Source organism: Oreochromis aureus, linkage group 16 (genome assembly GCF_013358895.1).
Source record: "Oreochromis aureus strain Israel breed Guangdong linkage group 16, ZZ_aureus, whole genome shotgun sequence".
Lineage (NCBI taxonomy): Eukaryota > Metazoa > Chordata > Actinopteri > Cichliformes > Cichlidae > Oreochromis > Oreochromis aureus.
Genome location: NC_052957.1, coordinates 19,026,532 through 19,044,512, shown reverse-complemented (window position 1 = coordinate 19,044,512; position 17,981 = coordinate 19,026,532). Strand labels below are relative to the sequence as shown.

Here is a 17,981-nt window from a genome sequence, read left to right as displayed (position 1 = left end):
TTAATGAAATGAAAGATCAGACGAGAGACGAGATCGGGCGGGCTCAGCGTGGTATGGCCGTAAGCTCATTCACACACAGATATTGCTGGATCTCTTTGTAGATTTGGTAAAGCAAATATATGACTGTGTTTTACTGTAATTTGAACCCCTCCCCAAACAAAACAAATAAAATAATGGAAAGTCTGTACAGCAAAAACGTGCAACCAAAGAGGAATTATTCCCACGCAAAAATTCTATGATGGATTCAATGGGAAAGTTGTAAAAACAAAGCTGTCAAGTCTGTTAATCCAAATTAAAACTAAAAGGTTCAAGGATCCCAAACAAAGACGTACTTTTTAAGCAACAGGGAGGGTGGAGCCGGAGGAGCTTGCGCAAAGTTCAAATGACTAACAGTTCTAAATATGTCGAAACTTTGATACCATTCAAAATGAAAATCAAAATATGACACAAATATGTTACATCAACTACTAACTACTAAATTCTATTTTTTAAACAATTTTTCCTCTTTTAGGTTGAGCAACATTATGTATGTAAAAAGTTATCATGTGTTCTTCTCTCAAAGGGCAAAATATTTGATATAGACTACAGCGTTTGGTGATTTCTGACTTGAGTCAAGAATTGGTTCTAAACTTCATCCAGTAACTGACTGAAAATGATTTTCATCCTGATATTAAACACAATCCTTATTTTTAAAATTGCTCAGTTACTTTAAAGACACTGAAAACTGTGTAAAAACGTATTTGGATGCTTCTCGTGGCTTTTTCAAGTGAACTTCAACACTTTGGATCTGGACAGGTGTAATCCCAAAGTAACTGCCCTCTTTACTGCTTTTTGAAGAACGACCAGTTTCTGTTTCTTGTATTCTTGTTCAAATTAAACACTTTAAGGTGGTTGAAAATCTTCCTCACTGACTCACGGTAACCATTTGTTTCAACTCTTAATTGAATCTTTATGTTGATCCCACTGACAGCCATCATAAAGCTTTTATGACCACGTGTTTAACAAAACTGTACTGAAGCGATCAAAAAGTAAAATCAAAGAGGAATGATCCTCAAGCAAAAACTTCTGGGATGGAAAAAAAAGAAAAGATTTGAAAATAAAGTTCTTAAGTCTGTCCAAACGAAATAAAGTGTAAAGGACCATGTATTTGCAACCCAAGTACTTTTCTTTTACTTGGGTTCTCAAAATATGTAAGGAGCTTTTTTTTTTTTATCCTTTTTAAACCTGCTCCTTCCTGACTCCACCTTCCACTAACACATGAAGCTCCTCTTTTTAAACCTCTTCCCTGACGCCACCTCCAGTAATCCTGAGTAACGCTGTTCCGTTGTTGCGTTCGCTGTTTCGCTCCTCCATCACTTAAGAAACGTGTTGCTAACTTGTTAACTGAACTAACTTGTTAACTGAACTCAACCATGTCGCTGGGTCGCTGCTCCTAGGAGAAAGAAGAGCGAATGGGTGGACTTGTTTGTGTTTTCAGGCGCATTTATTACGGGAATAATTGAAATGCGTCGTGTCTTTGTGGCACCTTGCCTGGCGCTGCTGTCTGTGCTGCTGGGCAGCGACGGTATGTAGAAAGTTTTTTCTGTATTCACGCATGCATACAGTCATAGATCAAAGGGCTAACGCCAAGAAATATGGAGCCAATATTTGAAGAAACAATATGTGCGTGCATGTATCTGTCAATCTCAGTGCACGTGTGCACGTCTGGAGCATTTGCCTGTGCGTTTGCCAGTTTACATAATGTAACGGTGTAAAAAGAAGAGACGTGTGAGTGCAAGCCCTGTGCACGAATCTACAAAGGTGTATTCAGAATGTGTGTGTGTGTGTGTGTGTGTGTGAGTGTGAGAGAGGGAGAGAGAGAGAGAGAGAGATCTGGCATATACACTGAACAAAGATATAAACGCAACACTTTTGTTTTTGCTCCCATTTTTCATGAGCTGAACTTAAAGATCTGAAACATTTTCTACATACACAAAAGACCCATTACTATCAAATATTGTTCACAGATCTGTCTAAATCTGTGTTAGTGAGAACTTCTCCTTTGCCAAGATAATCCATCCCACTTCACAGGTGTGGCATGTCGAGGTGCTGATTAGACAGCATTAATATTGCAGAGGTGTGCCTTAGACTGCCCACAATTAAAGGCCACTCTGAAATATGCAGTTTGATCACACAACACAACGCTACAAATGCTCACATCCGATGGCGTCTGGCATTTTCAGCCAGAAAAGGGTGAAGTGCGGAAGAAGATGAATGGATGGATGGATGGATGGATACTTTTGATTGTCCATGTATACAATGTGAGGTTGAGTATGTCATAAATACCATCAAGTGCTCTTCCACATTCTATGGTTAATGCGTTATGCCTCATAAAATAAAATAAAAAAAATCAGGAGACCACATACAAGTTAACTTATACTTTAGTGTTTAATCCTGTAAATCTTATTGGGCACTCTGATGTTTCTACTTTTTCAGTTCCCATCATTAATACTACTCCATTCACTTTACAGCTCTCCAGGTGATTGGTGGAAGCGTGACAGTGGTTCAAGGAGATACAGCTGTCTTACCTTGCAAACTCACTGACACCACGGAAGACTTGACACAGATTACCTGGCAGAGGAGAATGAGAGAAAAACCCAGTAATGACAATTTTATCACTGTCAGGCCAAATGAAGAACCACGGTTTGTCAATGGACGTGATGATCGATTTAAATATATCGGGAATTTTAATGACAAAAATGGAACTCTCCAGTTATCCAATGTTGCCCTGAAGGATGAAGGCAGCTACACGTGCATCTTCACCTTGTTTCCCAGTGGAACTCAGAAGACTGAGATACCTCTAAAAGTTTTTGGTATGGAAGAAAAAACAACTTTTATTTAGAATATTATCTGTGTTTGTGTGTGAAACAGTTATTTTCACCATTTTGCATGCATGTGGACTTACTTGTGTGCTGTAACTCTCCTAGTGCCTCCTATCACAAGCATCAAGGACAATCTTCCCACTTTGGGCAAAGAAGAGGTTTTATTTGCTACCTGCACGGCTGCTGGATCGAAGCCTCCTGCAGAGGTGAGGTGGCTCACTGGTACATTTGCAGACAAAGTGCGGATGACAACAAATTCCACCCAGTATGACAACGGTACAACTACCACAGTCAGCTCATTGTTTGGTGTACCTACGAGAGAGATTAATGGTCGCCAGGTCCGGTGTGACATCAGCGGTGACTCCCTGACTAAAGAAATAAGTCTGCCCTTCACCATACAGGTCTACTGTGAGTATCAGCTGCTCATGTAGTTTATTTTTTGTCTTCTTTTGTGTCACTATTCATTTAAGAATTTTAAAGATTTGATCAGATCTTTTGTTTAAAACTATTTTGTATGACAGCTGTCATACAAGACAAGTCAGAATTATGATCTGAATGTCATGTTGTGCAATTTTGCTTTTTAAAAAGGCATGCAGACACACCGCCCAGCATTGAACTCAGCGACAGGGTTTAATTACTAAACTACAGAAAGTCTGCAAAAACATTTTGGATAATTTCTCTTCACTGTTTAATCTGTGTTATCTGGCTATGTACAAATTTAATGCTAAAAAAGCAAAGTCTGAACATTCAATGCTTTTTATAATACTCTGGATTGTTTTTTGTTACATACTTTCTGCAACAGAAAGCATTAAATATTTAAAGTTGTTCTTCTTCAGGATTTTTTTTTCTTGCCACTTCATCTCTGATCTCGTGACTTTCCCTAGAGGCTATGACTGACAAAGGGCATTGTTACCACATTCTTGCCTTTGACTTAATGATGTGACTCAACTCTCACTTTCAGCTGTCAAAGACAAGTAACATCATGCAGAAATAGACATTCCAGCTGTATTTTTGGAAGTGGGGAAAAATTTAAATGAAAAAGTTGCTCTCACAAGGATGAACTGATAATGAAGAAGAGGTTTGTTGGGTCAAACCATAAGAGAAAAATAATTTAAGCTATTTTGAAAGAGATCAGAGAGAGAGCATGACCCTGCACTCCAGTGCACCAGCCAACCATGCATTTTACAGACATAACTACTCATTTCTGGTATCCACTGTGGTCTTTGTGTGTATAAAGTGCAAAGTGATAGGTTTGTAGCTTGAACCTATTCGCTGGAACGTTGAAGACAATTTAATTACACAGCAAGCAAGACACGAAGTAGGCGAAGTTCTTTATGTTTCACGTGCACGGGAGAGAACCGGACAAACGCCGTTTCTTCGCTTGACCCCAGTTGCTCTCGTCCGCTCTCCCGTAACACTGTTCTTTTATTGTGATTACATGAATATGCATAGGTTCATTAACATATGACATCTAACATAGGTATACATGTGAACAAAGAATACCGTGTGTGTGTGTGTGTGTGTGTGTGTCTGGGGTCAAAATTAGACCCCAGGAAGACTCCCCAAAGCCGTCCATCTAAACAAAAGGCACTTAGACTAAAACACGTTTATCCTACCATAAAACAATAAGACAAGGTACGACCTCTCCCATGCTCCTAAAATGTGGGTGTGAAAGTCAGAGAGCTCTGGAATGCACACAAAGCCTTTTACAGCCTACTAAAGATCACACATCCTATCACTACACAATCGATTATACACCTCTAAGCATATATTGTTAAATATTCCTAAGCATAAATGACAATCAACATTACAAAAACCTAACACAAAGTAACATAAATCAGTAGCAGTGTGAGAATGCAACAAGAAAAAAAATGTTTCCCCAAATGACCTTGAAAAATAGCAAAAATTCACCAAAATGTATGACTTTATCTGACATGTTAGGATTCAAACATGTGTGAAACATTACTGTGACATCGTTTGTATTTCCTTATTTCAGGATTAAAACTTTTCTTGTTTTCTGTTTTTGCAGTCTCTCCCACAGAAGTGAACATCAGACAGATTTCAGAGGACACATTTGAGTGTGTGGCAGCAGCCAATCCAGAAGCTAAATATAACTGGAACAGGTAAATGCGCTGGAACATTTCAGTACTCAACGTTTTTTTTTAGTTCATCTTAATTATACTGTGTTGCGAGATGTGGTTCGAAAATAATTTAAACTGCACCCTGAGAGTTTGATTTATGTTGTCTGGCACCTAAAAAAAAGCCCTGAGAGAGATAAAGAGGTGTTGTATTTCAGGCCATATCACATTATGTAGCAGTATTCTGTGAAACGTGTTCCAAAGTAACGCTTTACTGGAATGACATTACATTTTTAGTTATACAGTAATAGAGCATGTTACTAAATTCTATACTAAATTCAATAATCTCATTAGTTACCAATATGTCGTTACTTGCATTACAATTATGTGTTACAAAGGTTCTTCAGTTATGTGAATGATGGTGGATAGGAAGGGAAAAACAAACATCAAGCATACCTTTTCTTCATGAGCACTTTGCTGCAATCAGCTGATCTTAATTGGTATGAAGGGTAGAGGAAAATGCTAGAGCAGTCTACAGCCTTTGAAGAGTGAAGACATGGATAATTTTTTTTTTTTTATTGCACAAAAGGAGCAGAGTGCAGTGGTAAAGTGCAAACCACACCTTGCTAGCACAGCCTAGACTATATAATTATCTGCACAGACAGCATGCTAGAGTCACATTAAAGGTTTACCACTCCAACGAACACTGTTTATGTTGTGGGAGCTCAAACAAGAGATTTTCTCATTTTGGAGCTACTTGAGAAAACTGACGATTTTTCTGAGCTGAGTTACACAGATTGGGTTTGGGATTTAGCTTTTGCTGTGAACATACTAACCGACATGAAAGAGCAGAATCACTACCTGCATGGAGAAAAAGTACAGAGTTGGGTGTTGCGTAAAGTGATATGAGCAATCTACATGGCTCATCTTGCTAAAAGACAAATGTGCTGATGCCATGGTGAGTCATCTACTAGTCAGAGTTTAGTGACATACTGTTGTAGTCTTCTCATGGCCCAAGCCCATCTCTTAATCTCTTGCTCAACTCTCCTATCACTTGTAACCAAGACCTCAAGACACTTAAACTCCTTTACTTGGAGGAGCAACTCGCCCCTGACCTGGAGTGGCCACTTCACTGTTTTCCAACTGAGAACCATAGCATCAGATTTTGAGGAACAAATTCTGTGTCCTGCTACTTCACACTCAGCTGCCAACCATCCCACTGCTAGCGGCCACTGTTAGGGGGCCACCACCTGGTGATGCGAACATATCCTCATCATCCACAAAAACCAGAGAAAAGACCCCAAAGCCACCAAAGAGAAGACCTTCTGCTACTTGGATACTCCTAGAAATTAGCTCTATGAAAACAAAAACAAAAATCAGTGAAAAAAGCAGCCTTGGCAAAGTACAACACCCATTCGGAACAGATCTGATTTAGTACTAGCAAAATGGACCACCTCTTACTAAAGTTGTGCAAGGACCAAATAACAATGGAAACATAATGATGGACCAGATATATCAAATTCCTGGGTCACAACAGAGAGCCATGAGGGACACGATTAATTGGTGAGTGTATTCCATGACCATGACAAAGACTGTATTGTTCTTCCTGAACCCGAGGTTCAACTAACAGATGGACATTCAGTACCATAATCTAGACATTCCCGTGGAGGCTGATGAATGTTATCCACCTGTAACTGGGGCACAGACTCTGGATCCACTTTTTAAAAAGGGAACTACTACCACAGTCTGCCACCCAGATGTATTGCCCTAGATGTCCACCAAACATTGCAGAGGTGTGTCAATCAAGTGCCCAACAGCATCCAAAGCCTTCATCCTCAACTACCATCCAATACAGATTGCACCCGATAGCTATGGTGCCTCCTACGGGTGGTAAGCACCTAGGAGTGGAAGGCTAGTGCTCTCAGTGGTATAAGGATATGTTGTAGTTACAATAGAAGGACATCTTTCTTTATAAAGTATTTATTAATTTTTACTGAAATTGCTAAGATTTATTGCATCGACCGACACAAAATAAATGCGTTAACATAATGTTTGACCTTAACATTTTAGCTCAGTTTAGCTCAATTATTTTGAGTAGAATTAAGAGTAATCTCACTTTAACCATTTTTACTGCACAACTAGAACAAGTAACCTTGGCAGAACCCCTGTTATACACTTTACTCTCTGACTTTCAGAAATCTTGAATAATCAAAAGTTTCACAAACTTTTCTTCTCTGATTAATTTAAAAACACTGACATTAAGAAAAAAACAAGCAAAATAAAGTGTATCAAGAAAGATGATATCTTCCAATGAAAGTAAAAACATGATGTTAAAAAAACCTCTTGTTAACACAGGTTTAGATCACATTCTACAATTTCCCATCTAAAGACAAACATTTCAAACAGAGAGCTCAAGGCTGAAATTGGTACTTTTGAATTTGAAAGAAATTAAGAAAACAAAAGAGACTTAATGCGAACTTAGATGATAATGGACTGCTTACTTACCAAATTAAGAAACATTTCAAATAACATTCATTAAAGCAGGGGTCTCAAACTCGCGCCCTGTGGGCCATTTGCAGCATATTGATCTGAAGAAATATTTTCAAAAATTATTATTTGAAAAATGATTTATATGAAGGCAATATGAGCAGAGTGTTACAGGAATGGCCCTTTAAGACTGTAGCCTCATGGGCGGCGTAGTCCTTGCTGCAGGGAGAACGTGTGGGACGGAAAAAGAAAAGTCAAAAAGTACGAGGTGCTACAGACCAGAAACAGGAGATGGAAGCATGTACATATAATAATAACCACTGCAGCCAAAAAGAGTGCCTGACGAGCCCGGTTGTACGTAAACTGTTAAGACTCGACTGTACACTGTGCTCATGTTTTCCTCCGAAACAATAAAGTCTTGCTGGAGCAGCCTTCCAATGCCTCTCTCTGCCTCTCGCTAGCAAAGTTGACCCAGACAGTAAAGCTAGTTCCCAGCTACGAGCCTGACATGGAACCCAAAGTATTAGCCAGAGGTCTCCTTAGTACGGTGGCCCTGAGAGGCCAAACGGACTGCAACTTCAGAAAACACTTGCAAAAAGAAAAACACTTGCAAAAAGAAAAATGCTGCAAAAAGAAAAATGCTGCAAAAAGAAAAACACTTGCAAAAAGAAAATGCTGCAAAAAGAAAACGCTGCAAAAAAGAAAAATGCTGCAAAAGAAAAACACTTGCAAAAAAGAAAATGCTGCAAAAGAAAAACACTTGCAAAAGAAAAATGCTGCAAAAAAGAAAACGCTGCAAAAGAAAAACGCTGCAAAAGAAAAACGCTGCAAAAGAAAAATGCTGCACAAAGAAAAACGCTGCAAAAAGAAAAATGCTGCAAAAAGAAAAACGCTGCAAAAGCACACAAAGCACAACGGAAATAGGAAAAAAGACAACGGAAATGTTTCTGGGGAGACAATAACCGGACGGACCAGTTGCACAACCAAAACATGTATGTATGGCTGTATCCCAATTCAGGGACTGTTTCCCAATTCAGGGTCTGCAGCCTTAAAGTACGCAGCCTTAACGGTCCTTAAGGGCCGCACTCAAAGACCGCTGAGGCCGGCTTGTAGGCTTGTGAGATGGGACGGTCTAGCCTCCGTCGCGCTGCCCAGGTTGCCTAGCAACCATGATACTAACAGCTGGAAACGTTTCATACAGCTTTGTTTGACAGAAATGAAGGAGAACATATTTTGTACATTTGTTTCTACATGAGCTTTGTGTGATTTGATAAGTATCTGAGGCTGATGATTTTTGGGCTTCATTTCTGTACTGAACAGTCATTTAAGATTAGCTAGTAAATAACAATTAGCTCATGTTGTTCATGAGACTAAAGTCATCTCACTTTGGTAATGTAAATATAATATGGCCAATATTTTATTAATCATTATTAGTTATTACAGCAGTGAACATGAACTCTGTGCCAAACACTGAGCTTCAGTAAAGATTCAAGTTGCATTTATTTATATTTCCTATCACCTTAAATCTTCACTCAAAGACAAGCATCTTTGACAGTGTATATATAGATGTATTATATATAAGAGACAAATATTGTTTTTTTTAATATGTTGGCATTACTAAATTTGGCTCAATGCTTATATATGTGTGGAAGAAGCAAATGTACGAGCTGTGATAACTGTTTCTGATAGAATGAAGAGTAGACTGAAATATTAAATATTCCTTTATTGGGTGAGAAAATCAGACCATGTCATAACTGCTTTAAGTCACACAGAATAGATATTTTTTTTTTTTTTTATTATTATAACCTTTATTTAACCAGGAAAAATAATCCCATTGAGATTAAGAACCTCTTTTTCAAGGGAGTCCTGGCCAAGAGGCGACAACACGTTAAAAATTACAAAGTTACATACATATTGTAAAATAACAATTACATTTTAAACAACAGAGCCTTAAACAGGCCGACTTCTGCTAAATGGGTCAAACTGGGCAGAAAGTCTACAAACACATAACATCCTTATAGAATATGATGTAACACTATAGATCAACTTACCTCAGAATATATAAAGCATATAAACAATTACAGCAATATGATGCAACAAACACAGCAGTACTACTAATCCAAAATACTCAAAGCTTCATAGAAGTGAAACAAACATTTATTTTTAGCTCCATTCTGCTGCTGATACATACTTTAGGTTTCTGAATATTAAACTTGTTGCTGCCTTTCATAGTGTGTAACTTGAAGGCCCTGGGTACTTTCTCCCACACTGAAAACACTGGAATGATCAAATTATTTGAACATTACCTAATAAGACTGATTCAGGACAGACAATTAGTTATTTTAAACTTTTCTAGCAGTCCTTCACAAACAGGGAACAGTCTGTCTATTCTCTCCATCTGTCAGCTGCTGCTGGCTCTTCCTCCTCCTCTTCCTCACACACTGCTGAGTTTGTCCTGGTGGATCATCAGGGGTGCAAAGCCTCACAGATGATGTGCAGCAGTGGGTCCCTCAGTCTGTCCTCACTCTGGACACTTGCAGTCGTCACACATGGAAATCAAATGTGTGATAAGCTGCAGGATTCAAACACAAGTGTAACTTATAAATACATGTTCATACTTTTATTCCACAATCAGAGAGAAAGAAACAGAGAGAGAGTGCAGGACAGACAGACAGGTGACAGTCTCAGGTGTACACACTGCTACAAAACAGCACAAGAGAAGGAGGATTTAGTGTTTGTGTTATTACGAAAGTGCTAAACAAGAAGAGTTCCAGATGGTCCAGTGGACACATGTGTGACTCCTGTGATTAAAGCATCTTTCTTTCAGCTTAACGAGTGAACCGTCAGCTCGTTCAAACACACGTTAAAGTCCGTTTGACTCGACACCATCGAACAGAGGCAGCAATATAACATAGCTAACATTAACAGTGCAGTGAATCCTGCTTGTGCCGTCATATTCAGGACTGCAAACCGAGCAGCATCACTGACTTTCAGCTTGTTGTGTTTGTGGATATATGACTGACTTTAATTATCCACAAAATCATCAGATTCTCTGTAAGATTAAGGTCAACTATCTAACGGCGTATAAAGTAAAGGCTTTAAAACAAAGTAAATGCTGAAAGTACAAACATCGCTAATGTCACATAACTTTGCCGGCATGTGGCCAACAGTAATGTTTTAATGTTCCTCATTATTAAACATTTGCACATAAATAAGTGACATAATATTCAGAACTTACTTTTGAAAGTTTACTCTTTGGCCGCTCCACTTCTTTGAAGTGTCTCCCAGTGCACTTGTTAGCATGTTTTGGTTCGTGCAACTGGTCCGTCCGGTATTGTCTCCCCAGAAACATTTCCGTTGTCTTTTTCCTATTTCCGTTGTGCTTTGTGTGCTTTTGCAGCGTTTTTCTTTTTGCAGCGTTTTTCTTTTTGCAGCGTTTTTCTTTTTGCAAGTGTTTTTCTTTTTGCAGCATTTTTCTTTTTGCAGCGTTTTTCTTTTTGCAGCGTTTTTCTTTTTGCAGCGTTTTTCTTTTTGCAGCATTTTTCTTTTTGCAAGTGTTTTTCTTTTTGCAGCATTTTTCTTTTTGCAAGTGTTTTTCTTTTTGCAGCATTTTTCTTTTTGCAGCATTTTTCTTTTTGCAAGTGTTTTTCTTTTTGCAGCGTTTTTCCTTTTGCAGCATTTTTCTTTTTGCAGCATTTTTCTTTTTGCAAGTGTTTTCTGAAGTTGCAGTCCGTTTGGCCTCTCAGGGCCACCGTACCTTAGCACGGTTCAGAGCCGCGGACCTGGCTGAGGTAACAAGAGAGTACAAACATGTTGAGGGATTGGCTGTGTTAGTTCAGCGACAGATTTATTTGGAAAGAAAACAATTTTCACTTGAAGTCAAAAACTAATGTGTACGCTTATGTCTGCATTTTTATTTTGTTAAATACAAACACAATTATAGCAAATGTGCTGCCACGTAGTTCAATGAAAGGCTTCAGATAGTTAAGAGTGAGGAAAAAAAATGCGTTCATTTTTACAGTTTTGTCTCGTTATACAATATTTGAAATTAAAAAAACAAACAAACAAAACACTACATTTGAGGAAATATTAGTGGTGTTTTCTTGTTTGTTTTTTTGTACTACTTGAACACTAAAGTGGCCCTCCAATGAGATGACAGTGCCAGAAGTGGCCCATGGCTCGTTTGAGTTTGAGACCCCTGCATTAAAGAGTACAGAGCTGGTTCACCACAGTGAAAACTCTTAAAATGGCAGCATTTGTCTGAGGATATGCAAATGAGACAATCAGGGTCCTGTGGAGTTTTGTATCTTTTTCTTGTTACATTCAATTAATTAAAACTAATTGGTTTCTGTAACAGGGCGACCTTTCGTGGCTGGATTTACAGTGAGGCAGACCAAGACAAGTATAGTAGAACAAGAGGTATTTATTCACCATATAGCTTTCAGGACATAACAATGACTCATATATCAAGCCTTTTCTCCTCACAAAACAGCAATCACTGTCTAATGACAACTAGCAGCCTTAAATACTCAGCTGTCACAGGCTAAACGGTTATCCCACTAACAGGTTAGTTCTCAAATCCCAACGTTCCACCACATTATACAATACATCAATTTCAATAAATAAATATAGACATACATTTTCATGTTAATAAATATTTCACACTTTATCCTTACACCAGGGGTCGGCAACCCGCGGCTCCGGAGCCGCATGCGGCTCTTTAGTCCTTATACTGCGGCTCCGCCTGGTTTGGGCAAATAAATTAGAAGTATTTAGCTGAAGTGTATTTTATTTATGTTAGTTCTTTTTAACTCGTAGTTTTAAATTGGAAGATTATTGTGATATTGAAATATAAAAATAAAATTATATTCTATTATTTTTTCATCGCTCAAAATAAGAGTCACACTCATGAAGCCGGTATGCCCTTGAAACGCCGTGCATTTATCGAGACTTTCAACCCCAGATAGGCCAATTATGGATCTTCGGATCCACATTATGTCAGCAGCTGTTCTCCACCGTGAACTAGAGATGGACCGATCCGATATTACGTATCGGTATCGGTCCGATACTGACGTAAATTACTGGATCGGATATCGGCGAGAAATAAAAAATGTAATCCGATCCATTAAATATCAAAAAAGCACCTCACAAAACTTGCGACGCGGCGTAACTCGCCTCATAACCGTAGCACGTCGGAGCAGTGTGCGTCACGTGATAGAGCGGCTGTGTGTATTTGTAGCCTCGCTAGCAAACCAGCATTTCATCTCCGAGGAAGTTATCCCAGAGAGAAGTAAAGCAAGTGTGTAAGTTCATCTCTGAATGTTTGTAAAGCATTCCCGCGTTAAGCTTAACAACCGATATATGGAGCGACTGCCTCTCTCTCTCTCTCCCTCTCCTGCTGCTACTTCAATCGATGATCAGCTGATCGGCTTTTCTGTCGCGAGTCCGTCTCTCTTCTTTGTTTTTGGCCCACTTTGCACCAGAAAGAGGAAACCAGCGGCTGAACAACAGCAGCACGTTTAAGCTTGATAAGCTGTTGTTAGAATTTATTTAATATTACTTTCTACACCAGGATCCTTTTCTACGCAGCTGACGGCTGGTAACTGTGCAGGGGCGGATCTAGCAAAGTTTAGCCAGGGGGGCCGATAGGGCATTAACAGGGAAAAGGGGGCACAAAGACATACTTTTCTTTCTTATTCTCATTTAAAATATCTAGCTTTTAATAAATATTTATCCGAATCTTACACCCAAAGTTTTAATCTGATGTAAAATGTATAGAAGTCCGTTACTGTATATAGTAACTGTTAAGTCTAATATACCCTAGTAAGCTATAGTACTTTTTCCTTTGGGAAGATACCATCTGTGAATTCTGCAATTCTGTTGAAGAAAGATGTTGAATCTATTGAATTATTCTTAAAAAATAATTTGTTTCTGTGCATTTTTTTTCACCCTGCATCAAATTAAAGTTGATTAGGTCGATTAAGCATCATGAGGTGGAGGGTGGGGGGTGGTTCCCTATTTTTTTTTTGCTAGGAGTTTGCAACCCTATTAGTTAGGTTGCTTAATATTTCTGCTAAGTACTCTTTAAAATACCAGAATAGGGAGGATGGAGTAGGTTTAAGTTTATTAGATTGATCAGTGTTGCTGAACTATGAAATATTTTGGGCGCAGTGTATTTTTTACATACAGGTATAACAGAATAGCTTTAGTGTTGTTGTTTATTTAAACTTGAGTTTGAACTTATACAAAATGCAGCAAGATATTAAAAAAACAGTTTTATTGATTAAAAAACACACTATATCGGATTCATATCGGTATCGGCAGATATCCAAATTTATGATATCGGTATCGGTATCGGACATAAAAAAGTGGTATCGTGCCATCTCTACCGTGAACTATGTTAAAGACAAACACCGTTCACGCCTGACAGATGACAGCTTAGTCCTGCGTAAACTGACTTCGTATAGCCCCGATTTGCGGACTCTGTGCGCAGAGGTTCAGGAGCAGAAGTCCCATTGTAAACAAATCACGGCAGACCCGACGATGTTTCCATGAGCATGCTTTTGAGCATCTCTTTATTGAGCACTTTTCACACACGGTTGCTGTACGCATACAGCCGGCTGTAGCTTTTCAGCTCACAGCCCGACATACACCACCAACAACACAACAGCACAGATAGCGCAGACGTAAAGGCAGCGAGGCGTGATTGCGGTTGTCACTCAGGTGCGTCCGCCTCCCCTGCAGCGGCGCTGCAAACCACGCCCCGCCGCACGCATTAACCAGGTAAAATACATATTTAGGCAGAATTTTGCAAATATCTATTTTTCATTTTTCAGCAGCATAGTGCTTTTTTCCAATTATTTTTTAAGAGTCAGGTCAAGGCTCCAACAGCCCAAAGGCGATATAAGGGTGGCGGCTGACAACAGTTTTTGCTTGCTACATAGATCATTTTAGTTCAGCTGGGTGTCTTTCCTTTTGTTATATTTCTTTAAGAGTTCAAAATGTGTTGATTACATGAAAATAATTTAATTTTCTCTGTAGCACTTCATGGATTTCATAAGCAGCACACCTTAGTTGTTCACACAAAGCATAAAGATAAAAAACAATATATACAGTGTTATCTTCATTTTAGATGTCAAAAAGTATTTGCGGCTCCCAGTGTTTTCTTTTGCATGGAAACCGGGTCCAAATGGCTCTTTGGGTGTAAAAGGTTGCAGACCCCTGCCTTACACCATACCATTATTATAAAAACACCAAAAACCCCAAGCACAAAAGATTCCCCACACTCCCTTAACCCATGGCCTCTTCCAAAACCTTTAAATGGTGTCTGGACCCCTGAGGAAACATTTGCCTAAACACCCCGGAGAGGACACAGGAAAGAAAGGTGAGTAATCACATCTCAGTCACTTTTTTGCACCACCTTTATTTCTAGACTTTTCACATACACATTTGCGTTAGTTCTCCTTACTGGTAACCTTTTGCTCCCAGTAACAATTTCTTTCTCCTCACAGACAACTACCACATTTCTTGTCGAGGAGCAGCTGTGCAGGAGGCTACCAGCTGATTTTAAAATACTCGATAAATAATTAAACAAATGTTCTTCATGTGCAAATCTATGCTTAAAGTGCCATGCTAAATAAAGTGCTAGATAAGGTGCTTTTAATAAAGTGAAAGGTGTGCTCCTAAAGTGCTGTACAAATTATAATATAAATAGTACTACTAAGGGAGTCCTCTTCCTTACAGTTTCACACTGGGGTAGTACACTTTGAAATTAATACATGTAGGCTTAACTAATACATTAAAAACTAAAAGGGGAGAATATAAAAGAATTTAAAAGTGAAGGGGTCAGGATCTTTTTTTTCCCCCCTTGTTGGTCACTTCTATTTCACCTTTAAGTTTCAAGTATGTAATCCATTAATGTAAGAAAATTAGTGTCAACTCATTTAACCTTTATCTACTGTTAGTGCGTGATGTTGAGGTTCACTTCTTTCTGACCCCACCGATCCTTTTGATATCCCAGCTGGAGAAGAAGAGTCAGATGAAGCTACCCTTTTTACTGCTAGGGGTGAATTAGGCATTAGAAGTGAGTGATCCTAAAACAGGTACAGTCTTTAATCTCAATTTCAAGTCAGTCAAAACTTCAGTCCACATCATCAGTCCGTCACAGTCCAGTCACATGTGTTCATACCAGTTATTGCTGATGGTGGAAATGCACGTATTGGAGTATCCACTAACAGCAATATGAAGTCATCAAAAAAAGGGAAAAAGAAGAATTTAGAATGGATTACCTCACTGTATCCTTTTAGACAAGTGACTCACCATCTGATTGCATCCCACTTAAGTGGCTTTCTCCAGAGCCCATTGTAATGTGGAGAAGCTAAATTTGGGATCGTTTTCAGCAAAAGTATTGTATAGCGCTTTCAGTTCCAATCATGCAGGGCTGCTTAAAGGAGAGAAGAGTGCACTGGAATTTTTGTTTGGCACTCTTCAAAAATAAAAATAACAGACTAATAAAAAATAATAAGAATAAAATGTAAAAAATTAGTGCTGTCAAACTTAACGAGTTAACGCAAATTAATCCGCCATCACAGTCAACGCGATTAAACTTTAACACAATTAACGCATCTGGAGTGCAGAATGACTCAAAATCCCTGAAATGTTTCTGTCAGCATATTTCGGGCAGTTTGTCCAAGCAGAGTTGCCTTCGCACATGCGCAAACGGGCGGTTGATCTGGTAGTGACAGGGAGCTGAACCAATGAAGTCAATATGGAAGATGATAAATGCACGTTGGCCCTCTCGATGGGAAATTTGAGTATTAAAAAAAAAAAATAACAAAACAGAACAGTCGACCGACATAAAATGTTATGCACGTTGTGCAAGAAGGAATTTTCTTTTCACCAAAGCACTTCCAGCTTAATGTGAAGCATACATAAGCCGGGCAGGAGATTGGCTAACGCGTCACCCAGCTTGCAACAAACAACTCACGGAGCATCTGGAACTCATTAAGTCTACCTCGGAAATATTGAATGGCACAACTGCCAAGTGGATTTCAACAAACTGCAGACCTATTAATATCATTGAGAACATGCTCTTTACATAACTTTGGTTCCTCGTTTCAAGGACTTGAAGGGCCTCCCCAAGAGGGACAGAGAGAGAGTGGATAAATGTTTACAGAGTTTTTTGTTAACATGAATGTTCGAGATGTTCAATAAACATGTTACGGGCGTATATTTTCTCTTTTTTCTTGAGTCTGTTTGCTCATGCAAAATGAAATGGGATTACTATAGAATAAAAGTGAATGATATTTAATCCTGATTAATCAAAATAATCCACAGTAACCCTGTGATAAATCTGATTAAATATTTTAGTTGTTTGACAGCACTAATATACAGGGTGGGCCATTTATATGGATACACCGTAATAACATGGGAATGGTTGGTGATATCAAAGTCCTGTTTGTGGCACATTAGTATATGTGAGGGGGCAAACTCCTCAAGATGGGTGGTGACCATGGTGGCCATTTAGAAGTCGGCCATCTTGGATACAACTTTGGTTTTTTCAATAGGAAGAGGGCCATGTGACACATCAAACTTATTGGTAATGTCACAAGAAAAACAATGGTGTGCTTGGTTTTAACACAACTTTATTCTTTCATGAGTTATTTACAAGTTTCTGACCACTTATAAAATGTGTTCAAATAGGCAGCACGCCTATTGTGTTGGATTGTCAATGCAACCCTCTTCTCCCACTCTTCACACACTGATAGCAACACCGCAGGAGAGATGCCAGCACAGGCATCCAGTATCCGTAGTTTCAGGTGCTGCACATCTTGTATCTTCACACCATAGACAATTGCCGTCAGATGACCCCAAAGATAAAAGTCTAAGGGGGTCAGATCGGGAGACCTTGGGGGCCATTCACCTGGCCCACGACGACCAATCCACTTTCCAGGAAACTGCTCATCTAGGAATGCTCGGACCTGGCACCCATAATGTGGTGGTGCATCATCTTGCTGGAAAAACTCAGGGAACATGCCAGCTTCAGTGCATAAAGAGGGAAACACAACATCATGTAGCAATTTCATATATCCAGTGGCCTTGAGGTTTCCACTGATGAAGAATGGACCCACTATCGTTGTACCCCATATACCACACCAAACCATCACTTTTGTTCTCCAAAAGTTGAATCTGTTCATCTGGACGTAGCGTTTTTGTGGGAGAAACATTTCGTCACTCATCCAAGTGACTTCTTCAGTCTCAGCTGACTGCAGGTTTCCCCAAATCTTATAAACAGTACATTTGCATAATGACTGAAACCAGCCCACTGAAGGAACAATGGGCTGTGAGGTCAGTTCCTTAATCATAATTATGCAAATTCCCATGACCATTGATCAACAATCACTGATCAAAGAACACTGATCAATGGCCATGAGTACCATTCACAGAGAATTGGGGAATGGCTGCAATCACAGCATTATAAGATGGCGAAAGATGTACCCTTAGGCCCCCTCCTCGATTCAGAGATGGTCTTTCCCTTTTGTGTCAGGAGTATCCT

The 17,981-nt window shown here is 39.1% G+C and overlaps 1 protein-coding gene across 1 annotated transcript in view; it reads left to right on the top strand.

Annotated features, from left to right (window-relative positions):
- The first annotated feature begins 1,282 nt into the window (after positions 1-1,282).
- Positions 1,283-17,981, top strand: part of LOC116320573 (poliovirus receptor-like) — a 29,431-nt gene continuing 12,732 nt past the window's right edge. Inside the window, exons 1-4 of the mRNA XM_031740201.2 lie at positions 1,283-1,564; positions 2,511-2,852; positions 2,967-3,269; positions 4,891-4,984. Of these exons, the coding sequence (XP_031596061.2) occupies positions 1,504-1,564; positions 2,511-2,852; positions 2,967-3,269; positions 4,891-4,984 (800 nt within the window). The 5' untranslated portion in view covers positions 1,283-1,503. The remainder of the gene's footprint in view (positions 1,565-2,510; positions 2,853-2,966; positions 3,270-4,890; positions 4,985-17,981) is intronic.